General features: G+C 39.3%; 2 protein-coding genes across 2 annotated transcripts in view; one reads left to right on the forward strand and one right to left on the reverse strand.

Moving 5' to 3' along the window:
• The window catches only part of LOC126367070 (hydrocephalus-inducing protein homolog), a 48284-nt gene extending 26555 nt beyond the window's left edge, over nt 1–21729 (forward strand). The window contains exons 47-72 of the mRNA XM_050010472.1: nt 125–315; nt 991–1100; nt 1767–1941; nt 2430–2549; nt 3611–3695; nt 4377–4565; nt 4997–5186; nt 5896–6073; nt 7093–7385; nt 7810–8002; nt 8446–8667; nt 9039–9205; nt 9611–9801; nt 10016–10253; nt 10713–10893; nt 11605–11774; nt 12569–12701; nt 12966–13111; nt 13626–13761; nt 13986–14138; nt 14458–14625; nt 15323–15547; nt 15945–16166; nt 16807–16952; nt 17345–17525; nt 21492–21729. Coding sequence (XP_049866429.1) covers nt 125–315; nt 991–1100; nt 1767–1941; nt 2430–2549; nt 3611–3695; nt 4377–4565; nt 4997–5186; nt 5896–6073; nt 7093–7385; nt 7810–8002; nt 8446–8667; nt 9039–9205; nt 9611–9801; nt 10016–10253; nt 10713–10893; nt 11605–11774; nt 12569–12701; nt 12966–13111; nt 13626–13761; nt 13986–14138; nt 14458–14625; nt 15323–15547; nt 15945–16166; nt 16807–16952; nt 17345–17525; nt 21492–21632 — 4544 coding nt within the window. The 3' untranslated portion in view covers nt 21633–21729. The remainder of the gene's footprint in view (nt 1–124; nt 316–990; nt 1101–1766; nt 1942–2429; nt 2550–3610; nt 3696–4376; nt 4566–4996; nt 5187–5895; nt 6074–7092; nt 7386–7809; nt 8003–8445; nt 8668–9038; nt 9206–9610; nt 9802–10015; nt 10254–10712; nt 10894–11604; nt 11775–12568; nt 12702–12965; nt 13112–13625; nt 13762–13985; nt 14139–14457; nt 14626–15322; nt 15548–15944; nt 16167–16806; nt 16953–17344; nt 17526–21491) is intronic.
• A 321-nt stretch (nt 21730–22050) lies between these two features.
• Nucleotides 22051–25022, reverse strand: LOC126367929 (nucleolar complex protein 2 homolog). The gene is made up of 6 exons (XM_050011737.1): nt 24887–25022; nt 24588–24811; nt 24032–24218; nt 23004–23833; nt 22713–22925; nt 22051–22625 (listed from the first exon to the last, which is right to left on the reverse strand). Exons 1-6 carry the CDS (start codon nt 24927–24929, stop codon nt 22074–22076), a joined length of 2049 nt encoding a protein of 682 aa, XP_049867694.1. The 5' UTR covers nt 24930–25022; the 3' UTR covers nt 22051–22073.
• Between the last annotated feature and the right edge of the window lie 70 nt (nt 25023–25092).

Genomic DNA, 25092 nt, shown 5'->3' on the forward strand with positions numbered 1-25092 from the left:
GTCCCACTGCTGGGCACAGGCCACCCCTCAATCAACCGGAGGGGGTATGGAGCATACTCCACCACGCTATAAATAAGCAAGCTATAAATATCAAAGTGTAATTTTCTTCGTAATCTTATTCTAGGAGGTTGCGAAATATGCACTGCACAAAAGAGAACTGCGATTATGATGAATAACTCCGAAAAAGTATATAAATTCATTTGGGAGGAGAAAGAGAACATAGTCATCAAACCGACCGTCGGTTACATTTCACCAGCAGAAGAGAAAGACTTAGAGATTATGTTCTTCTCCATTCAACCAATTGTTATAAAGAGGGTAAGGAGTTTATTCGTAGAAAGAAGTTAAAGAAAACATGCTTTAAGTTTAACGCTTTTTACGTTTTGGAGCTTGAATTTTAATTACTCTATTTATTAAATTTTATTTACAGAAAAAAAAAGAAAAACAACCCGATTTTCGGGTGTAAGATTTTAATTCTTATGCGTTAAATAAACCTCACCTCACGTCACGTCTTAATATAATGCCCATTATCCACCACACTAGAGATAACCCGGTAGCAGACGCTTTCGTTGACTTTTATTTACAGAGTGTTAGTGAAGTCGTAACGAATACTGAGGGGGATGATTCAGACCATGATTCTGAGTTGATATCAAGTGGATTTTCCTGTCGGAAAATTCAAATTCAATTTAGTGTTTTGTTTTTAATTATTTTCCGTTCCATACTTTTGCGACGGATAATTCCACTTGATATCAACTCAGAATCATGGCCTGAATCATCCCTCAAAGTTTTCGTTAAGGTGTCACTAACACCCTGTATAATGAGATCTTGTTAGGATTCGTTACATGAGCCGTATCAGGGGCCTTTGGCGGCTCAATAGTAACCCTGACACCAGGGTTGATGGGGTTGGTAATCCACCTCACTACCTACGCGATGGAAGAACATGAGATCTTATTCCCTACTTTCGGAGAAAATAATAACGCCGTTTAATTTTAGGAGCCGTTGATCTGTACGTTGACGGCAATCAGCGATGACACTCTGACCATGGATTTGAAGGGAGCCACGTGGGACGACCGACAAACAAGAACAGTTTACGAGCATAACCAGTACGCATTTTCATAAGCTTTGTTTATGAACATTGTGTCTGTTCTGCGATAACTTCCTTTTTTTGACGTGACTTATTGTAGATTTTCCGGACAAACGTGATGACTACATTTTTTAACGTTTTCTTAATAAAATAGACAGTAAGTACGGAATAATAGGGTAGTTTCCAACTAGTCAAATCAGTTGCTTTTTATTAACGTCAAAACACGAAATTACTATGAAATTTGTATGGAAAAGCAACCTGTGACTCGTACCTGTGACAAAATGTCGCACTTACTACATTTTTCTTATTAAAATTCATAGATAGTTAAATGGCAAAGTAAAACGTTTTTTGTCACCTTTAGATCTGGCTTTGTTTAGTAATCAGAATTTCATTTTTTTTTCTTTGACCTAGACAACTACTCAATTATGTGGACCTTCTCCTTCTCTATTGCTCCTCTAATATTATTTTAGAAGTTTTATTCTTTGGTGTCGATTCGGCTTACCTTCTAGCCAAGTGACATCAGTTTCAATTTCTATAATCGTTATCTATAACCTGTGCGTGTGTTCGATAGCGATAGGAGATATAACGCGTGCTACTAGTCTACGCTCTCAGGATTCGCCTTTCCACATTTTCCCCAGTTTTCGTGCTTATGATGTATAGTGTACAATTTAAACTTTATGTACAGAGAAATAAGTGTAGAAGAAAGGACTGAGTGTCCGATCGAAGAACAGCCGGTACCCCCGGCAGACTTCCTAGGTTTGATCAACATAAAGATCCTCTACTCGGCGACCACCGAATACACCAAATACGAGTGTAACCTCACAGAGGAAATGAAGTTGAAGGACACCTTTATTTATCAGGTAAATATTACTACGCACACTGGATGATTTAAGAGTCTAAATCAATGGGCTATATGCGAAAGGTAGAGCCCATTAATACACCACACTGGTTATGCTCGTAGAGAGCTTACATGGAACAGATTAAAGAGAAGGCGAACGTCATGTCTTAGGAGATGAAGGAATTGGTCTTTGATAGACAAAAATGGAGGCTCTTAAATTACTGATGAGAGCCCACTAACTAACTAAGGACCAATCAACCTTTTTAGTAATTTTGGGAGCTTTTTAAAATAAACAAACGACTGTGAATGTTTAGTAGGCACCTAGCGCTATTATATTTTGTCTGCACGATTCAGGCATTTACTAGAGGTACAATAAGTGAGTACGATAGCGGTAAAGCGTGCTGTGTCTGTGAATATCAAACTTTAGGTTTTTTTCTCATTAGCCTTTTTTTCTCGGCGAAGCAATTCTGCATCTACTAGGGTTATTATAATATAAATATTATGACACAGACAAGGAGTTTCACATTCAAAGTGGACAACGTCGGTACAGTACCAATGAAAATAACGTGGAACTTTTACATTGACGATGAGTACCCTGCTAGGATAGACAAGCGCGTGCATCAGAAAGAGGTAAGTATTATTTTTGTTTAAACGACGTGGGCAAGTTTTAAGAAAATGATTGGAATAACAGTTATTAGACTTGTAAGGATTGCATATAATAGAATAGTCAGAAATCTGAATGAGATAAGGGCAATTCAAACAAGCCCGTAACGCCACATAGTCGCGTCACGCGAGATTGTAGTAATTTAGGCAAATGTAAGCGTCTTATAATATAAAAAATAAACCCTTATTTATTGCACACACATACAAGATGCATAAGAAGGGTTACCGCACAACTGGCGAGTAAGGCCGGGTTTCCACTGACGCGGAGATGGGCGAAGAAGAGCGGAGATATGCGGATTTGACCAATCACAGCGTTCGAGAGAGCGAAAAAAAAACACGCTCTGTCACTCTCTCCCTCACGGTGATTAGTCGGGTCCTGCACATCTCTGCTCATCTCCGCACAGCTCCGCATCAATGGAAACGCAGCCTAATGCTTGTTACATAAGCTGGTCGCGCTGGCGGGATTTAGTTTGTGATTTCATTCCCACGCCCAACCCTCTTTTTAAAGAACGCTTATTTATTTGGGATAACAACAGCTTAATCTAATTGTTTTACAATGTTACTTACTAAACCAAAGCCAATAACAGTTATCCTCTAATTACTACTTAAATAAAGGAGTAGAAAGTTGTAGTCATCATCACCAGCCCATTAACGTCCCCACTGCTGGGGCACGGGCCTTCCCTATGGATGGATAGAGATCGGGCCTTAAACCATCACGCGGGCCTAGTGCGGAAAGTTGTAGTATTTTTAAGTATTGCAATGATATATGACCTACATAAAAGCGACTTAAGTTACACAATCAACAAGACTTAAGCATAAGCACAAGGTGCCCATAGTATGCAGGACACATGTTCCTTTTTTATTTCATAATATTGTTGCATACAATGTAAATGAGTCACTTGTACAACCAGAGGGAAATAGATAAATAACAAACAAAGGCATAGACTACGAGTGAGTGTAAAGTGTGTGTGTGTGAGAGTGTGTGCGCATACATATTCTGATGGTTTACTCACATGGTAATTTTACAGTTGCAAGCTTCCCCGCCGGAGCCCACCGCCGAAGAGGACAGCACTAACCGTGCTGATGGCAGGTCACTCGTACCTGAGACAGAAGGTGTTATTTATATCACACATTTCTTTTTTGTAGCTAAGTATTACAATTTAAGTATTACAATTTATACGTAGGAAAAAGAAAATTAAAGCTTAGAATAAGTACTCTCGTTGATGTATTTTATACTTATTAGTTTTTTATTTGTGACGTGACTTATTAACCTAGATTTGCCGCAAATTGCATTTAGGTACTTACTATTTCGCCGGATACTTATTTAAAGTATGCATACAAAAGACATCAACGAGTCCACTTATTTATCAAAGATTTACTATGAAGAGACGGTAATCAAAGTACACATACAGAAATTAATCCGTCCATTATGCTTTGTGGAGTGCGCAGAACCGAAAGTCATCGTGTTTAAATTTCGGGTTATACGTATAAATAACGTTAGAGCGAATGCACCTATTGGCTAGGACCTTTAATATGTTATGTTGTAATATGAATAACACAAGTTTCTGAACGAAACTGTTCAATCAATCGTGCTTTTTTTAGACGATTACGAGAGATTAGTGTATTATGCAACAAATGGAGCAGCTGTGGTCTAATTTACAGCCCAATCGATAATATTATACTTATATTATTATTACGTTATTTTACATGTAAAATGCGCCTTTGTAAAATTGAAAAACTATGGAATGACATTTTGAAATAAACTATTTTCATTTATTTGTTTTTTATCACCAGAGAGCAAAGAGACCCTGGTGAGCGGCAGTATCGGGCGGGAGAGCGTGGACACGTGGTTCGAGGTGGACCTGCCCTTCTCCATCGAGCCCTGCAAGGAGTGCCTCAAACCCGGCGAGCATCGCACCTTCAAAGTCACCTTTAAACCTCTAGAAGCTTTCGAATTCAGAGTCTGCTTAAAAAGTTCTATTGGTAATATTTGAATACTTAATTCTGACACATGTAGGTATTATTTTTATTATGATGATGCGTCGACCTGGCTTCGTCTGTGTATATTTTTTACTCTACACTAAAAGCAAATCCATTTGAAAATTCTCGAGATTAGATCGAACATAATGTAGAACAGACTTTCTTTTAGACTATGTACTAATTGATAAAATTACGCATGTTATTGTGAATGAATGTGCCTAGCCCTTACAACAACCGGCCTAAAGAGGGGCGGAGGGTTTATGTCAATTGTTATTGAGCCGTGTAAGTAGGTACGTCGCCGCCTACGACGCCTTCCCTGTACTGCAGGTCTTGATTTTTCTAAGTGAAACGAACTATCGCCAACTAAGTATTTTTCTTATTACTTCGTGATTCTATATTTATTTACAACGTATAGATGAATATATCTTTCCTAGATAACTTGGATCCATACGACCAAAATATAAGTTGCAAGATATTTGCGAAGTCTCTCATTCCATACGTGCACCTGGACCTGGAAGAGAGTGACTACCTGACCTCTGGCAGGCGGACGGTCACCAGCGTCGCGCTGCCGCCATACATGGAGGTGCTGGAATTTAACGTGTTAGGATGGGGATGTTACAGGAAGTAAGAGTCATATCTGTCAGTTGATATTATAGATGAGTCCTGACGTAGATATCATTAACCGTAGTTTGGCATAAAGTTGCGCTTCAGAATGAGCGGAATTGGAGCAGGCGGCCAGCCTATATAGACCCCACTGCTGGACACAGGCCGCCCCGATGCGCCAGTGCGAGTAGGAATCAATATAAAGATACCCTGACGCTCCAAACGCTGCGCTCCCATTCCGTTCACAAAGTGGACGAGAACGTTTATTCATCACTTTGTACAGTCATGAGCAATATCATGTACCCACTTTAGAACCCTGTCACACTATCATATTTGACATTTAATGAGACTTACGGTTTAATTTGTCAAAAAAGTTAATGTGACATGGTTTCAAAGTGTATACATATTAGTGCTCGTGACCGTACTGCTACCAGTTACTAGAGGCCGTCGGGTTAGTAAGTTAGATCTCAGACAAAAAAGTATAAGGCAAAAGAAAATATTTGTAAATAAGGATAGGAACTTTTGAAAATTTTGTTTTACTGGGAACAAAATTCCCAGTGGTCCTACCAGTAAGTCCATTGGGAAGGAAATTCCCAGTAGTTCAACTGGTAAGACTACCGGGAAATGGAGATTGGGGATTGTTTTATGCAGACTATTACCACTAGCAATACGTATTAATATTAATGTTGGTCTTCGTAAAGAAGTTAGACAACTTTTCGATATTTTCCAGATCTTTTAACGTGATAAACCCTACGAATGAAGGGTACGAGTTTGTATTCGAGACGGTTCCTCTGAGCGAATACAACGCTACCGAGCTTGTTCCCGTGCACTGTGACATGATGAAGGGCTTCGTTGAGGCCGGCACCTCCACTGAAGTCACGTTTACATTTGCCCCCACGGCACCTGGGGTAAGTAACGCCTATTATATTCCATACTTTACCTACGATTAGTATTTTCTTCGGGGTATAAAAGGCAAAGTGTGTCAGTCATTTAGCACGATCCAATGGTCACGTGTCATCGAGTGGGTATCTCTAGCAGTCCTAACGTAAAAGCCCTTGGTTTCTAAAGATTATCCTTATTGCGAATACCCTTACCTCAATCTTTTGTAGTTTTGAATTGTGAATTCACTGATGAGGTGTAAAGTTGTACGACTGAATATCTTTTTTATTTCTCGTGTTTTTAAATCACTCAGGACGCTCTGTAGGTATTAGACCACTTTGCTAGTTCGTGATTTAAACTTGGCACTAGCGAAGAAAACATTACTTTCCTCCCTTGTTGAAAAAATAACCATTATTGATGAACATTGTGAACATCTGATAGAAAATGGCGATGCAGTCGACCATGGAGCTTACCCCGTTTGAGGACACGCTCAAACCAGCGATAGAGAATAACAAAATCCGGGTATGCAGTTTTATTTTACTTTTTTGTTTAAATCGTTATTTACTACGTTTTATTTATTCGTTTTATTTATAACGCATCTATTTTGTAACTTAGTTTTATGTAGCGTGGTCGGGCACACACAAAAACTAAAGCTACCTATTCTGAACGTATTGTAGAGGATTTATGGCATGGATGTTGATAAAATATACCATGAAAATGCACGCTCATTACGTTATAGATGACAAATAGTATGAAATATTTAAATATTCCATTCCATTCATCTAGGATTTTTTGGATAGGATGGAGTCATAGAATCATCCCGCAATTTCAGCTCGCATTCTTTCCCTGTTGAATATAAGCCGCCTTTATTTTGCAGCATTCCTATCTGGTAATACGCTAATCTCATCTGCAGCTCTCCCGCCGTTTCAACGATGTCGTATTCCAAATTCCGACCGATGAGTCGCTGGTCTGCCCACTGATCATTTTCCTTTTCATGGCCACCATTCTGTGTGTGTTTCTAGGAACATTATTATTTCAAAATGTCCAGGTGTACGAATCACAATGGAGGTTCCTCATCAGCACGTATTCACTGACTATCCCACTAATGGTGGTGGGATTCGTGCGGGAACCAGATGTAGTTTTCGTGCCAACCATAGTAGTCATCAAGAACTCGTTAGTAGACTTCGTGTCGACACATATGGTCATGTTGAAGAACAATGAGAATGAGCCGTTGCGATTCGAGTACAAGGGGAACTCTCTATGTAATGAACTTGGGAAAGAGCCAATCACTGTGACTCCTGAACGGGGAACGTTGAAGCCTTTATCTGAAACACCTATACGGTAAGCAGAGGAAACGGTTTCTTTGAAATATAACTAAAACTACCATAGTTTTGTTTTGCTCGCAAAACATCGATGAAGTCTTATTATTAGGGCAATCGCTAAATATCGTTGATAATCGTTAATCATTTAATTTTTCAATAAAAAGCAAGATAAACAGAATTATTAAATGGAATTTGCTCTTTATTCTGAAGAATCCCTGCTCCCAAGATATTGCTTTCAATGTAACAAAATAGACAAAAGAGAATTTAATTTAAAAAATAACGGTTTTGAGACTAACTGTGAATTATATTCTCTTTTTTTGAGATGGTAGAGGATGTAGTTGTGTATTGAGATGAATTTATTTAAAATAGAGCCCAGGCGAAAATAGTTTATTTAGATTATAAGGAACCTAAAATATTTTACACAGTTTGTCATACATTTTCAGAATAAGCTACATTCCGATCCAGGATGGTCCGATGTCGTTCAAAATCTTCTACCACATAGAGTACATGATGCAGTACCTGACGGTGTGCGTGAACGCTCTCAGCTACCTGGTGAAGCCCACCGTCACATACTACATCATTGGCACCGAGCACGTGCTCGACCACAAAGTCAATACGCGCATACACTTGGAAGAGGTACGTACCTGTTTATTTAGAAAATATTCCACACTAGGTACGTAGTTTAAGGCAGGCCCTGGGATTCGATCTATAATTGGACAAACTAAATCAGATGACCACATCTAATGGGATGGGCAGCCACAAGTAAGACAACTTGCAGCCACTGCTGATACAAAGTCCTAAGATGGATATGATGAATCTTATGGTGACAAGGGACCAGCCTATCGCTCATAAGAATTGTCTAAAATCGTTTTGTCGGACTTTACGACATGGAAGACAAGCAGCTAAACGTTTACCATATTTTTTCAATTCGCTCCCAGAACAGCACAGAAGCAACATCATTCTCATCATCAGTCACCATTCTTAGTATGGTCACTTTGTTCAGCTCATCTCTCGTACTTACTCGACTCTTACCCGACTTAAAACGACTACTTACTACTTTTACTTCATACGTTTTTTAGACTGCGTCAACATACGAAAGAGTAATTCTGTTCAAAATAAAGAACAGTGGTTCAGCGACATTTTTCTACGACTGGCATTACACATGTACGCCGGTGAGGAAGTATCTTGAGGTGTACGTGGAGCCGAAAAACGGTTACCTGTCGCCTGGCGGCGAGGTGAACTGCAATCTGCACTTTCAACTCAGACAAGTGCCCGTCTATGAGTACCCTGTCAGTCTGTCTGTAAGTATTTTCTAGTCTACAGCCGTTGAACCAGTTCTACCGACAGATGGTACATTTTGGACTCTGAGCTTATCATCTCCCTAGCGTTATCCCGTTTCTTACGGGGTCCGCTAATCTAACCTGAAGATTTGACAGGTCCGGTTTTTTTACAGAAGCGACTGCCTGTCTGATCTTCCAATCCGCGAAGGAAAAACCAGCCCAATACAGGTTAGGTCACATACCTCCGCAACGCATTTCCCTGGGAATTGGGTTTAGTCACGATGTTTTCGTTCACCGCTCAGCACGTGATAATTATGAATTTATGATCCAAATCCAAACATGAACACGAAAAATTCGAATATCATTGGTATATTTTGACCTACATATTCCAGATTTCTGACGGACCAGAATACACCATACAGTTATATGCTGAAATCCAAAAGCCGTTGTATCACTTCTCGTGCAAGGAATTTGATTTTGGCAAATGTATAGTTAATGCACCAGATCGGACTTACAAGAAGAACTTGGCTTTCACCAACGATGACAAAGTTACGATAATGTACGATGTGTGATTAATAGTATTATTTTTTCAGGCTTCCGTAGTTAACTAGTTAAAAGTCAACCCTTGGGTTGACCGCAAGAATACGTTCTGTCACTCTCTCCGTCGCGGTGATTGGCCAATTACTGCACATCTTCGCTCGTTTCCTCTCTTATCTCCCATATATCCGCTTTGGTGGGAACCTACCCTTATATAGTTTACCTCCATTTCCCTTGGCCCCTGTTTCTCCATTACCCAGGCATGTTTCTTAGCGTGTACGTCTAACACTTTGGCTCTTTATATGTGTTCGTTATCGTCCCGAAAGGCACGCAGATGTATACTAATGACTCATGTAATAGTTACTTTTTATTTTATAAAGTTTCTTAATTTGTATTTTTAACCTAACTCCATACATAAACATTTTAGACTCGACTTAAACACTGACAACGTACCAGAGCTGTATGTCGATTTTAAGGGCCAAGAACCAAAAGTCAACCCTAGAAAACGACTGAAAATACCCGTGTATTTCCGACCTAAGGAAGTAAAACATTACGAGTTCAAACTACAATTTTGGGTCAATTCCCTTGTTGAAGATATAGTCACCATTAGAGGAGAAGGTAACAATTTTATTATAAAGTTAATGATAGCGACAGAGGCGACTCCGGGAGCGTTCCGAGCCGGGTTTTTTAAGCACGCGTTCAGACGCCAATTCATCGGTAACCTACTTCCAGGCCACTCGCGTTACGGCCTTTGTGTGCACAAGGCTTGAATAAAATATTTAAATAAGTAGTTTGGGAAAAGGGCGCAGTAATAAAATGATCGTCTTTTTAGGTGTTCCCTTGTTAGTTGATCTTTACGAAGGATGCCAGAAGAGTTTCGACCTGGGACCAGTGAAAGTAGGCAACAGGATTGTACGGGAAATTGAAGTTATGAACCACAGCAAAGTGGCAATAGACGCTGCTTTTGTTTTCAAGAATTTCTATGATTATGAAATTGATGATGACGCTGCTTCATATGGAACGAGTATTTGTCTTGACCCCGCTCAAAGCGTCAATGCTGGGCCATCTAGGTAACTAATGTTATCATTTGAAATAAGTAATAATGGTAAAATCCCGATTGTCACAGAAGTTTATGTGAGCATCAGCATCATCACGATTCTTATCGTGGCCTGACATGACTCATGTAACGACTATATTAACCAACCAACGTGCCTTCCGAAATACGGATATTTTTATTTTGCGACAATCAGCTGATCAGCCTGTAATGTCCTAACCAAGCCAGGGCACACAAAGTGACCCGTGACCTCCGGATCATGAACCCAACGCACAACCACTGGACTACGGACGCCATTGATTATGACAATTAACTTGTTCTTGTTATCATCGGGTTATTGCTAAAGTAAACTTCTTTCCATCATCCTTGCCTTACTTTACTATATCAACTATACCAAGTACATCACGTTAGAAAGGATAGGACAAGTCAAGAATCAATAGCCAGAAAATGTTATAAAAACCTATTATTTTTCCAGGATTAAAATGGTGCAAGCGTACCGGGAAGATCTGATGAAGAAACAAACAGCAATCGATATTAAGAACGTGATGTCTTCTATAAAGGTGGTTCCGTCCAAGTGCGTCATCCAACCACATAGAAAAGTGGCCATAAAGATACTCTTCAAACCAGTTGGATTAATAAGCTTGCTTAAAGTTCAGGTACTTGTCACATTTGTTGTGTCGTGCACTTTGTGATCATTGTGAAGTTTATCAGATTATTAGGGTATACTTTTCCGTTCCTATTTTTACCGTTAAAATGAGAATAGTAAGCTCTGTGAGATGGGGGTACTGAGTTCATCTTGCGATAGATGTACCTCTAACTACCCTATTGGGATATAGTCGTGAGCTCATGTTTAAATAAAGAATCACGGGTAGTCAAATGTTTCGGAGTGATTTTTCTGTTACTGCCAATTCTGCTTTCAAATATCTCATTTATCGAAACTGTATTTTTTCTGCACTACATGGTTATTAAGGTTATTATTATTTTTCTGCACATTCGACTACCAGTATGAGAAAAATTTTTAGTCAAGGTGATGATAATAATCAAACTCAAAATTTTCTTTAATAAGGGTATTTTATTATATGGTATGGCTGTGGAGAAGAAGTGACAAAATACTCAAAGCAACACATATTTTAAATGAACATAAGCTCACACCTATATCCCAATTGAGGTATTCAGAGTTACATCCATCATTCATCATCATTTATTTTAAATCAATGTACAACAAAAGCCCTCAGTAAAGCAGCGCGGTGGAGTGTGCTCCATATCCTACCCGGTTCATAGAGGGGAGGCTTGTGCAGCAGTGGGACGTATATAGGCTGTTTATGTTTTATGTATATAGGTACTACAAAAAACATTTGTTTTTCTAGCTGAATGTGGTGGTGTTAGAACTCGTACGGCCTCTGGTGCTGATCAGCGGCAGCGCTACCGGCATGAGCTTCCGATTCAGCCAGGACTCCATGCAGTTTGGCCGAGTGCGCAAGCGCGGGTGCAAAGTAATGAAAGTCAAGTTGCACAATGAAGGCGATTACGGCGCCAAGTAAGTACGACAACCGATACGATTGGCAGAACCCTGGAACCAAGATCACTACATAATGTAAAACAAAGTCGCTTTTTCTGTCCCTATATCCCTATGTACGCTTAAATCTTTAAAATTACGCAACGGATTTTGATGCGGTTTTCTTTAATATAGATAGAGTGATTCAAGAGGAAGGTTTATATGTATAATAACATCCATTAAATAGTAGAGAAGATTTTAATGTGATGTCGTAAATAATTTCTTTTTTTGCTCAGCATTGCACCCGAGCGAAGCCGGGGCGGGTCGCTAGTAAATTATAAAATTCGAATGTAGAAATTTCCACCTATCACGTTGGTCTAACAGAAACTTCGGTGAGGTGACTTAGTTCATCTTGCGATGGATGTAGCTCTGACTACCCGAATTGTAATACAGTCGTGAGCTTATGTTATTTTATGTGAATCTAGAAATAGAAGCCAGTATACTGTGACTCCGGTCCGCCGGCGGCCCGTGTTGTTCGGACTTCGCGGAGTCTCTGTTTGCATTGTGTTTTATTTATTAATAATAGGTAAGTTAATACAATATGAAAAGATGCAATTCATTTTGTTATTCTGATTTTTTGTGGCTCTGACCACTCACACACTCAAAACTCTGCGCCCTCTGACTTCCTCACATAGGCGTGAACAAAAAAAAAACATAGCATTTATAAATACTCATTTAGCAAGATCCGACACCGGATAGGTGTAACAAAGTAAAAAAATAATTGCCTTTTGATTGTTTGGCACTGGGATGAAAAATGTCCTTACTCTACGTTACAGATTCTGGTGGCAACCTTTGGTGTCGGAGGAATTTACGGTCTTCCCGATGCATGGAATGATTGCTGCTCGAACCAGCGTCTCTTTTGTCATCACGTACAGACCTCTGAATTTCAATCCTTACGTTAAACTTTGGGTAGGTTAATAATATTTTTCAATTTTATATTGGGGGTTTCTCTAGAAAAAAGCCGGTCAAGTACGGTATGGCTCGTAAGGTACGACCCGCGCACCGAGGTATCCGAGGAAGCTTTGACTTTCTCGTTGAAAAACTATTACCAACTGCAATAACTTATACTAGGTAACTTAATTTATACGTAACGGTTCGAAGTCCTTTTTAGAAAAATTCCTTAGCGATTGTCAGTGAATTTATCTAAAGAATTTCCGCTAAATATTTTTTCAGGCGAATTTGAATATTGAAAACTACAAGAGTCTAGAGCTGGCTCTGTACGCATCCTGCGTAGACTTTGGAGCGCCACAGAACAAGACTTTATATATGGAGTGCCCTGTGCGCTCAGTCAAGACGGATTATGTGGTTGTTGTCAATCCGTAAGTTACAGTTACTTTTTCCCGTCAAGGTAGGCAGATACAACAGGATTCCACTTACTACGATTCAGACATATCACTTTCGCTTCTTCCACTTTCATCAGTCTTCATACTCGTTCGCCGGTTTAAAGTACTCCCCACCTGCCTTTCCTTAAAACATCCTGGATTTACATTTCTTCATTCCATTCATTGGCCTGGAAGTTACATTAATTGAAGTCGGAATGTTAATATCGCAATGGAAACAGTTCAATTTAGGACCTAAAGTCCTTAAAGACTTCAGTGTTCGTACTTAGAATACCATAACATGCAGAAAAGAGTTACCTATTCAGAGGTTTAGAACCAGAACTCTATCACCGATTGCGAATGAGTAACATTTTGAGGAAAATCCCAGAAAGGTTTTAATGGGCAAGGACTATTAGTTATATTGTATACTTTTGTAGTTATTTAGTATTATAATACTTTATTTTTTACTCCTACATTATAGTTACAATGTTATTTAGTTGAATGTTTGATTCAGTACCGACGAAGAGTGGCTAGTCATATCCGAAATGGAAGGAACGTCGTTTGAAACCGTACGGGAGTTCCATGTCGAAGCTAATAGTTCGTACGAGATCCCGATACATTTCAAACCGAAAACTGTTGGGAAACACGAGGTAAACCAAAGTGAACTATTTGGGAAATTAAATTATGCCAAGAAGTGAAAATTTGCAAGATATTTTTCTGCGAAAAGATATAGAAGCGTCAGTTCATTATTATTTAGAGTAGAGTCAGAAGGTCTTGCCGATCTAATTCTGTGGACAGGTACCTAACATAGGTCGTACGTATTTTTAGCTTTCATTTAAGTACCTACCTAGATATAATTAAGAACTGTTTGTAGGGAAAGGTGCTGTTCTCACCGCTAGGCGAAAGTGCTTTGTTCGTGCTTCTAATTGGAGCCGCCGTGCATCCAGACCCTAACGGGGTTTACAACATCAATGTACCCGCTAAGAAGTCCCACACTGAATATCTGCCGGTTTATAATATTACTGAGGTAAGTCAGCAAATGCTGCAAAAATATAGAAAATAAATGCGATTCGTAACAAATATCCAATATTTAAGCAATGTTCTGACGGAGTTTTATCTTTCACCAATTCAAGATATGTGATTATACTTATGCGTGCGTGTGTGAACTCTCTCAGTACGTAAAAACGTGTTTGCGTGCGATTTCTTTGTCTAATTTGATGGATACGGGCATTGGGCTGATCATCCTGTTCATCCTATCCATTCAAGAGTGGGTGGAAGTTTTCATCTGATTACAGCCCACCCTGTTAAGAATACGGGCGTGAGTTTATGAATGAATGATTTCATAGAAACCAGAGACATACGCGGTGATGACAGAGTTGGTGAAGGTGGTTCCGGACAAGTTCGAGGGCTACTACGAGATCAAGTGCCCGGAGACAGTCAAGGTGTGGGGCGAGGCGACCGCCACGTGCCAGTGGACTTACATATGCTTCGAGCCTTGCGAGATGATACTCAAAGTGAGATCCTGGGATATTCTGGATAAGTACCGAAAATATCCGTTTTTGAGATATCTAGTTCCGCCAAATAGAAACAAATGCTCCTCCTCCGCAGCTCCTCCGTGCTTCGGAAGGCACGTTAAGCCGTTGGTCCCGGCTGCATTAGCAGTCGTTAATAACCATCAATCCGCACTGGGCCCGCGTGATGGTTTAAGGCCCGATCTCCCTATCCATCCATAGGGAAGGCCCGTGCCCCAGCAGTGGGGACGTTAATGGGCTGATGATGATGATGAACTATAACTGAGACAAGACTAAACAAAACACACACAGACACTGAGACAGATAAACATGCGAAATCTACTCTTTTGAGTGGTCAAAGAACACACTATAGTACGGCCAAAAATTAAGGGGCTTTCCTGTAGTCTTGTTCACAATTTTTTCCTGAATCTCGAATATTGGGAACAAATTGAGCCAAACTGTTCATTTAAATTAGGTACTGAATCTGTCCTTGCATAAACTAGAAAGGGGACTAAAGGGGCCTCTCTTATTGTACATTTAAGCAATTAATCTAGAAAAGCAATATTGGAATTTAACATAAATTAAGTGCGCAAACAAAAAATGACAAATATACAATATTGCTTTTTAAGATGAATTGCTTCAATGTGCCTTTATAGACTCCAGTGCTAAGTTAGCACTGCTAACGCAGACAACATTGCAGGTAATGTTCGTAAACGAAAAGACGAGAGAGTACCAATTCTACGAAGTGAACGTGCAAGTGACTCCCAGTCAGATAGTGGCGACATTGAAGTTTGTATCACGAGCGCGGGAGTCAGTCCAACAAGAGGTGAAGGTTGCTAACCCGCTGCAGCAAGAAGCCGTCTTCAATATCAAGTGCGACAAGCTGTCCTGTGCTGAAGTCATCAAGGTTGCTAGGCAGTCTGAGGTGATGCTCTTTTATATAATAACATACATACGAACACGCCTATATCCCTGTGTGTACCCTACCATATAATAGACATTCAAGAATAATTTACGAAAGAAATACTTAGTGCCTATCAAACTAATTCTGCAAAGTTTTAAGAAAGAAACTGAAACTAGGGGAAATTCGAAAGCTTTGCAAGAAAATATCTTGTCGTAGGGACCTTTAAGTTATAAAAAATGTCTTATGAAAGTAAAGTGGAGTGATAGGAAGAGATTGCGTACTTATTAGTGTATGAGTAATCTTTTGTTTCTTTTATCGAAAGACACATTCTGTTTTCACAGGATCTGCTTACCTAACCTGAAGACCAGCTATTTTATCGAGCTAAGCTAGTAACCCTAACTTGTTTAACTTGCCACAGTCAAAGTTGCAAATGACGTATTCGCCGCTGGTGGTGGGCGAGTTCGAGGACTATCTGACGATAGAGAACTACATCGTGGGCACGTACATGTACCGCGTGGTGGCCACCTGCCTGCCCGCCAAGGAGAAGAGCATGGAGTTCACCACCTCCTTCGGCAACTGCATCCCTATACGGCTGCGCGTGCAAAACAAGAGCGACCAACTTGCGCACTTTAATGCTACGGTACTTTTGAAATTAATGTTACTTTCGAGAAACTTTTTGGGGGTATAAAGGTGCCGAAAAGAAAACAATTATTATAACAATTATAAAAAAATACGATTATTAAAGTAGATACCCAATGAAATATGTCAATTAAATCTGACTGTTAAAGCATCTAACCATTTATGTAAGTACGATAAATATGTTGCTATCACCTAACCATAAAGTTTGTTACCTACAGGTAAGTCATTGATTGGGCTCGATTGGTAACCTGGTGGCTGTAAGCATTGCAAGCACCAAACTAGCTAATCCCAAAGCTCACCATGTATTAGTAACTTCTTATTGCTATGCCTCTATAACAATTAAAGCACCAACCCTGTTGAACCTAATCAGTGGCGGCCCTAGCAAAATATTTAGGTGGTGCGAGACCTCAAAGTGGCAACCCTCAGCCCCATAAAATTGTTTACGGCCACCCGGTATGACCAATCTTACCCGATGAAGTTAGCTTGCGGCTAGGGTGAACCAGTCTTGGTTGATTTTGGTACCCGGTGCGGTGGCACACTTCGCACCGGTCTAGGGCCCACCACTGAACTTAATGAGTTAGACATATAAATTAAATTAAGTAGGCACAAAAGTTGACTTTGTTTCATCTACGTATGTTAAGGTCGATCACCCGGCTATCAATGTGGAGAAGGAATACACGCTCCCCGCGAACGAGAAGGGCAAATTCCTCGTGTGGTTCGAGCCGACACAGCTAGGAGTGCAGAACATTAAAGTCAGCTTCTACTCGTCCATTGCTGGAGAATTCGTGTAAGTTTCAGGAAGTCCTTGGTAGAAAATAATATTTCCCGATTAGAGCCATTTGTTTTCTGATGCAGGCCAAACAAGTCCTTATGCAACTATATAGGTCCTATGCGATTTGTCTACGAATACGATGTAGTGTTGTCTCTTTCTTGCTTTTTTATTAGTAAAGTTCCATGTAAGGTTTGTCAAGGACTAGATAACAAATCGACTTCTAGGTCTATCACGGCTTCGTTCTAAGACTACTTCTGCCCCGTCGCTCAATACCTAGGCTGGTCAATCATGAATGGGCCGTTCATCCTCTACCTACTTCTACTACTATGTGAGGCTTTTGACAAGTTGTACGCACCAATAAGGATTACCTACGTTACTTACTTTTCGTACATTTTGATCATTTCCAGTTTTCGTATAAAAGGAACAGCGACTGAACCGAAACCTCAGGGGCCGTTCGACGTGAAAGCTGGCTGGTCCACCGTGATCAAGTTTAAGAACGTGTTCGACGACCACAGGACGTTCAAAATAACCTCTGACCGCGAGGAATTTTATGTGAAATCTAATTTAGAACAATTGAAAGCGAAAAAGGTAAATATATTATTATTATTATTATTTATTAAGTACACTAGCAGCATAAGCTGATGCGTGTACGTCACTGCACTTGGGTTTTTGTTTTTTTATAATGTTCGTCAAGTCTATTCTTAAATGAGTTCACTGATGGTGCACTGATCACTGACTCTGGAAGCTTATTCCATGAGTCCACTACGCGGTTGGGAAGAAAATGTTTTCTGGGGTTGCTTGCACATGGAGGCTTGTACAGTTTCAGTGAGTGCCCTCTTAAATTTGTGTTTTTGTTGAATTTAAATAGTTCCTTTAATTGTTTAATGTTGTAGTGCCCTTGTAGTATTTTATAAACTTCTATAAGATCACCTCTTTGTCTTCGTTCTTTTAGAGTGGTTAAATTTAATTCAAGCAGACGTTCCTCATAAGATCTATTTCGGAGTGACGTCACCATCTTTGTAGCTTTTCTTTGAACTTTTTCTAACATCTCTATGTCCTTTTTAAAATATGGGTTCCATATTTGGAAGCCATACTCAAGCTGTGGGCGGACGTATGTCTTGTAAAGCTTGATAAACAATTCCTTAGTAACAACATAAAAGGCCTTCCTAATTATGTACAACATAGAGTGCGCTTTTTTGGTTATATAACTAAGATGAGCTTCCCACTTAAGATTGTTACTGACTATTATACCTAGATCTTGTTGCTTATCAACAGCTTGGAGCTGCACAGAGTTAATAGTGTACGGTAGGCAAGGGTTATTCTTTCCAATATGCAGGACCATACACTTTGTTGTATTTAGTGAAAGAAGCCAGTCCTGTGTCCATTGAAAAATGCGTTCCAGGTCATCCTGTATGATATTGTGGCTAACAACGGGGTCGCCGAAAATTTTTGTGTCATCTGCAAAAATTGACAAATCTGATTTGATGGCCCTTTTCAGATCCGTTATAAATATACCAAACAGGATTGGACCGAGTACTGATCCTTGCGGTACGCCACTTTGGACGTCATGGGCATCCGATAAGGTTTCCCCTACCTTAACTTTGAATTTTCGGTCAATAAGAAAATCGGTTATCCAATGAAGAAGTCGTCCCCTGATACCAAAGTGCTCCAATTTATATATCAATCGGTTTATTGGCACTCTATCAAAAGCTTTTTCGTAATCTAGGTAAATTACGTCGATTGGTTGTCCATTGTCAAAATATGTAGTCCACTTGTCAAGACACAGAAGCAGGTTAGACACTGTAGATCTTTTAGGTACAAATCCATGTTGCTCCTCAATTATAATATTTTCCTTCTCAATAAATTTTCGTAATTCAGTAGCAATTATCTTTTCCATTGTTTTACAAACAATACTGGTGAGACTAATAGGGCGATAGTTGACTGCCAAATATTTATCACCTTTTTTGTAGATTGGAGTGACATGAGCCTCTTTCCAGTCCCGCGGTAGTTTCCCAGTATCAAATGATAAGGTCATGATGTGGGATAGTTGGGGAGCCAAAATTGAGTGACATTCTTTTAGCAGTATTGCTGGTAGCTGATCAGGTCCCATCGATGTAGTATCACTGAATGTTTTTAATGCTTTACTAATTTTTATTGCTGTGAATTCTACAAGTTCGATAGAATTTTGCACTCTTGGTGTTTGTACATTACTAATGACCGAATTAGATCCTGATGGTTCGACAACATAAGCTCTTGCAAATTGTTCGGCAAATAAATTCGCAACCTCTTTTGCGTCACTGGTTATTAGATTAGAATCATTCTTTAAAGCTGGTGGGACCGATACTGTTGAACATAATTGCTGACGTATGTATGAGTAGAAAGCTTTCGGTCCACTATTCACTATCCCATTTTCATATTCTATTCTCAGTTTCCTCACAGCACCGATAATTTTGTTATTCAGTTTTCTATACTCTTTATATGCTTTGTCCGACTTACTTAGCTGATAAATTCTCCATAGACGCAATTTGTCCTCAGTCATTTCAATAACTGATGGGGTGATCCATGGCTTGTTAATATTGGATTTTCTCTTTCGTTTAGGCGGTATAACAGTTTCAATAGCGTTATGTGTTTTTTTTAGCAAATTTGACCATGCATTCTGAACACTAGTTTCTTCCATGTTCATAATCTTATTATTAACAAGCTCAGCAGCAACTTCAGCATAATTAGCTTTAAAATAGTCCCTTCTGGGCTGCTGTTTACACTTGCTTTGTTCCCGAAGCCAAATTTGTAATGTAGCCAGAAGTACCTGGTGATCACTTTTTCCAACGTTTGGTAGATGGTCAACCTTGGTGCATAGAAATTCATCATTACATAATATCAGGTCAAGGAGAGATTCTTGCATGTTGCGTTTCCGCGTCACTCTGTTTACCATTTGATGCAAATTACTGTCTACGTACATTTCTATAAATTTTGCATGAATTGTATTATATTTATCAGTATCAACCTCTCTTAGTGGCCATTGAAGATCTGGAAGATTAAAATCTCCTGCTATGACAACTGGCTGGGTCCCCTCTGATGCTGCCTTTACAGTGTTAAATAACAATTTATCAGTCTCTTCAAAGGTATAGTGTGTTGGTCGGTACACTCCGGCTATTAATAGTTTGAACCCGCCGTAATTAATATTAAGCCAGAGTGATTCAACTTGTGGGTCTTTATTATATTCTGAATGAGGCGTTACTTGTAAAGGTATCCCATTAAGCTTATTTGACACATATATTGCTACTCCTCCCCATCCAGTGCCTTTGATTCTATCATGTCTATAAATTGTATAGCCTCTAATATTAACTAAACTGTTTTTTATCGATGGCTTGAGGTGTGTTTCAGTTAAAATAATACATGTGGGTCGAAACTTATTTACATCAGCAATTAGTAAATCTCTTTTTGCCATTAAAGAAGCCAGGTTCGTGTAGTAAATGGTGAAATCGATTATGCCAACATTACTGACTTTTAGTACTTTTCGTAGTTACAATAGTTGGGGTATTATTTATGTATTTAATTGTTATGTCTGACTCGCCACTTTTTACCCGTTGGTTTAGTTCTTCTCGTATTTTCTTCAGAAATTCGCGTTGATAGGGTGTTAAGTCATTTTTTACCTTTACGGTTGAAGGTAGACTTTTCCAATTTTTTAAAACTGTAACTGCAGCTTTTTTTGTGGGGAAAACAATTTTAAGCGGACGTGGAGACAGGTCTTGCAGTGGCTTACCGAGGCGAATCACGGCGACAGGTGTCTCATGGTCTGGAATGTTTTCTAAAATCTTATTTACCTCCGCCTTGTCATGTTGGGCCCGATTTTCGCGGTCGCGTTGCACATCGCCAGTTAGTAGTTTTGACTCACTCACTCCGAACATGACAACGTTGGAACTGCGTCTCTTTCTTTCACTTAATTCCGAAAGAATATCTTCCATGCTAATGGTTCGTATTTTTTTAGATTTAAGGGACTCGATTTCAATTTTCAGATCACTAACTGTTTTTCTCAGTGCTGGCAATTGACGTATACCCAATTCACAATCTGGGCACAAATACTTCAAAGTAGGAGATTGAAGTATTACCACTCTTAACTCGGTGGCAAGCAACCCACTACACTTCCCACATATCAGCTGTTGGAATTGAAACTCATGCTACTGGAACCAATTTTACCGTTGACCTTTGTGGTTTATATTTCTTTCCACGAAGCTCTACTGCAATTGATAAGGAGCCCGTGTCATTTACTGAGGGTTATTACTATTATATATAGCTTAATATATATGATGAAGCTGTTTATCTAAGTAATGACGACGGAATAACTAAATGCTTAAATTCATCTACTTATTACATTCAGGGCTTAGAAATAGGCTCTAAGGGTGGGTTTTCACTGAAACGGAGAGGAAAGAAATGGAATCGACCAATCACAGCGTGCGAGATAGAAAGAGAGAAGACCTTTGTCGCTCTCCTGCGCTGTGATTGGTCGATTCCTACAAAGTTTCAGTGGAAACCCAAATTACATTAATGATACAGGATATGCGTGTAACGGTGTACCTGGTAGAGAAGCCGGCAGGCGGGTGGAAGGACCCGGTCACCGGCACCCTCACCATCGAGACCTTCGAACCAGCAGAGCCCAAGGTGCAGTGGACCTACTTCCTGCAAGGAATACCCTGAGCTTCAAACCACACTCCGTATTCTAGAATCTACATTTGTTTTTGTTAACCCTATTTTTAGTACTTATTTATTTATTGCTATTATTAATGCTCAATACAATCGGAAATGTTGCTCTGTTGTTTAATTTATAAATATTAGGAATCGAATATTTGCTCGCTTCGCAACAAAATCGGGCGGCGGCATGCTGTACCATGCGTCATATAGCCATTGCGTATATGAGTAGAGTGGAGAGACATGTCGTAAAAAACCAAGCATCTGATCTCGCTTATGTGTAAAAATCGTATTGTTATTTGTTGTCTACGACATATCCCTCCTCTCGGCTCGGCTCATCTACGCTTTGGTGGATACCAGCCTTAAGTGCCCCATCTTTTGGGCAAAGGGAACGCACACATAAAATAGTTTATGGAAACAAATTAGGTTGTGTAAGAAGTAAAACTTTAATTACCAATCGCTAACACTTAACTCTTGCACAACATCATCCTTATCAGCTATATCATCTTCAGATTCTTCTTGTGTCACTTTTTTCTTCACTGCTTTCTTCTTTTTAACTTTTTTCACTTTTTTTGCTTTAGGCGGACTGTCGTCGTCGTCCAGTTTGAAATGTTCCTTGTCATCTTTCTCGTCTTCACTGTCAGATGGGAACAGCACCAACGGCCCTTTATGCTCTGGTTTGGGATTATTGACAACTTCGTCAGATATCTTCTGCCTCTTGATCATAGGCAGCTCTCCAGCAATTTCGTCATTCTTTGTAAGCTTCTTACGCTTTTGTATCTTATTTATCTTGCTCCAGTTTTCGAAGAATGACAGCAACGGTGTGCCTTTTGTCCGGATATTAGTCTCCCAAGCCGTGATCACTTTACTGTCGTTAAGAGAGAAGCTCACTTTAGCTCTTTCTCTTTCTATGAATTTAGAGTTTTCTTCTATTTTGTCGAGTAGTTGGCGGAATTTTTTCGTGTAGTTTGAAACCGAGCATGTTTTCAAGAATTGCTTCAACTGCAATGAAAAAGGCAGTTTTATTATCCTACTATAGTAAACGATAAAACTATTACACAATTGGCGCTACTTGAATGAATAACAAACCTGTAGTACAGTCAGAAGGACGATGTCTGGGAAGGCAATGGAATGCGAAATATTTGCCAAACACTCCAATAACAGACCATACAGTCTGTCAATGACAGCATCTTTGAATCCATTCTCCATTAGTTGGGATTTCGCCAATCGTAAAATGCACGAGAAATCCAGAGGCTTCATAGAAACTTTCTTGTGTTTCTTGTTGAAATCATATGATAACACCTGAAAACAATCACATTGAAAGTTTGAACTGAAATAAATTATCAATAGAATCATATCCAACAATTAATATTTACTTACCTCTACAAGGAAGGGTAGGATAGGTATAAAAGTATTAGACTCTTTAGATAAATGCATCAATATCTCAACACAATGGAATCTCAGGGGGTAGTATTGGTGTGTTGGTACTAGTTTTATGGTGTTTGTTATGACCATGGTCAGAGGGTAGATTAGCGGTTGGAGCTGGGGCTTGTTAGAGGTTGCGGCCATCAGATCTGCCCACAAGTGCAGAGAGTTGACAAACTGCCAGTTATACACCGCTTGCCTGTTTTCAATCTTCTGTACAACTATGGCATTCCTCAAATGAATTGCCAACTGCCTGATGTAAAGGAATACATGTTGATAAGACACATTCAGGTCCAAGGTGAACATTTCGACCAAGGATCTCCTCATGAAGTTTATTCCAGGCCATGTGGTGGGGCTGACAAATTTGCAATTCTTCACATATGTCAGGTACATGGCCTTCAACACCATATCTAGGAGTGTTGCTTGCTGGTTCCTTGTTATCCTCAATATGCAGAGGAAAGCCAATACTCTGACAGTTTCCTCACCAGTGCTCCAGAATGTTATTAGTTTCTTGAGTGACAGTTTGGCTATCCTGCTGAAGCAAGCCACATACACAGACATCTGGTGTAGATGTTTCAGGAGCACAGTCAAAATGTTCTCTGACATCACACCACTTAGGAGCTTCAGCAGATCATTCAAATAGGCAACTAATGGGCCTTTGATTTTGACAAAGTGTTTGCATTTTTGTGGATCTTTTCCAGACTGCTCCATGGCAAGATACTTCTTAATGGCAGCGGGCAAGTATAGAACACACATTTGGATAACGGCGTTGAAGACAGAGGATCCTGAAAAGAAATGTTTTACATAGCATAAAAATCATATTGTGTCATATTGTTATCAGTGATATCCACTTTCTATTGGGAATGTTTAGTTAGAGAATGCTGGAAGAATAAAGGGGTCTTTGCTTAGAAGTTGGACACAAATGTTTTGGAAAAAATAATTGATAATATGAACAAAATAAAAAGTAATGCAGTATTTTATACCTTCAACTTTGAACTCTCCTTCTGAAGTACCATCATCACTGGTGGCTCTTAACATAGCTGCATTAAAAGCCTTAATAACTGTGGTCAGTGTGGTTAGCTTGATTTTGGTCTCACTTTGCAACTCTGTTTGCCATTGTGCAACCAGTTTGAGAGTGATCTTGCCTTTAGCTGGTTTGGCATCCTCCTCCTAGAACAATGAACAGTGTTGACAAATAAAGGTTTAGTTTACAAAATATTTATTTTACACACCACTATAACTAGTACAAATGAATGTAATGACTAATCAATTAAAACAAGAGTTAGGATTTGTATAAACAAATGATTTAGTAAAGTACCCAATTAAAAAAATTAAAATTATGTAAAAAAATCATGTGTAATCATATATTTTCTATATTTATAACATTTTCAATTCATTGCACAACTGATATTAAGTCAAAAGATAGATATTCGATATCAAATAAATGATTGAATGAAATGAAATCTAAGTCAATTGGGTACAATACCAAATTCACTATAGTGAATTAGTCTATGTTAAGAACCATTAATTTGCTCATACCTCAAAGTCACTCTCATCGCTGTCGGCCTGGAGCGGGCCGGGGGTGTGTACTAGATCATCGTCATCCTTCTCATCACCCGAGGCCTCCTCGTCACCGGACTCCTCGCCGAAATTCAACAAGTTCTCATCATTCTCCTCTAAGAAGTTATAGAAGTCAGGGTCTATCTTCTTTAGCTTTTCTAAAGATTTTTTATGTTTTTCCGGATCTAACTCCTCTTCGGAATCTAAAATGTTTATACCACGTTAGAAGTGTCGCCTGTTTTATCGGTATTCTTGAGTTTCCTATTAAATTTACTTACCTGACTGTTCTGCGACTTGCACAGGCTTTTTAGTTTTTTTCATTTTGTAAAATGTTTATTTTAAATATAGGTTTCCTAGGTTTTGTTTGGTTATAAAACACGTGTGTTTGAGAAATGGGTGGAAAATGGTTGATTTGACATTGACAGTTGACGCAATGTTTTTTTTTATTCTCTTTTTTTTCACATATTAATATTTCCTGCATTTA

The sequence above is a fragment of the Pectinophora gossypiella genome, chromosome 1 (genome assembly GCF_024362695.1).
Source record: "Pectinophora gossypiella chromosome 1, ilPecGoss1.1, whole genome shotgun sequence".
Lineage (NCBI taxonomy): Eukaryota > Metazoa > Arthropoda > Insecta > Lepidoptera > Gelechiidae > Pectinophora > Pectinophora gossypiella.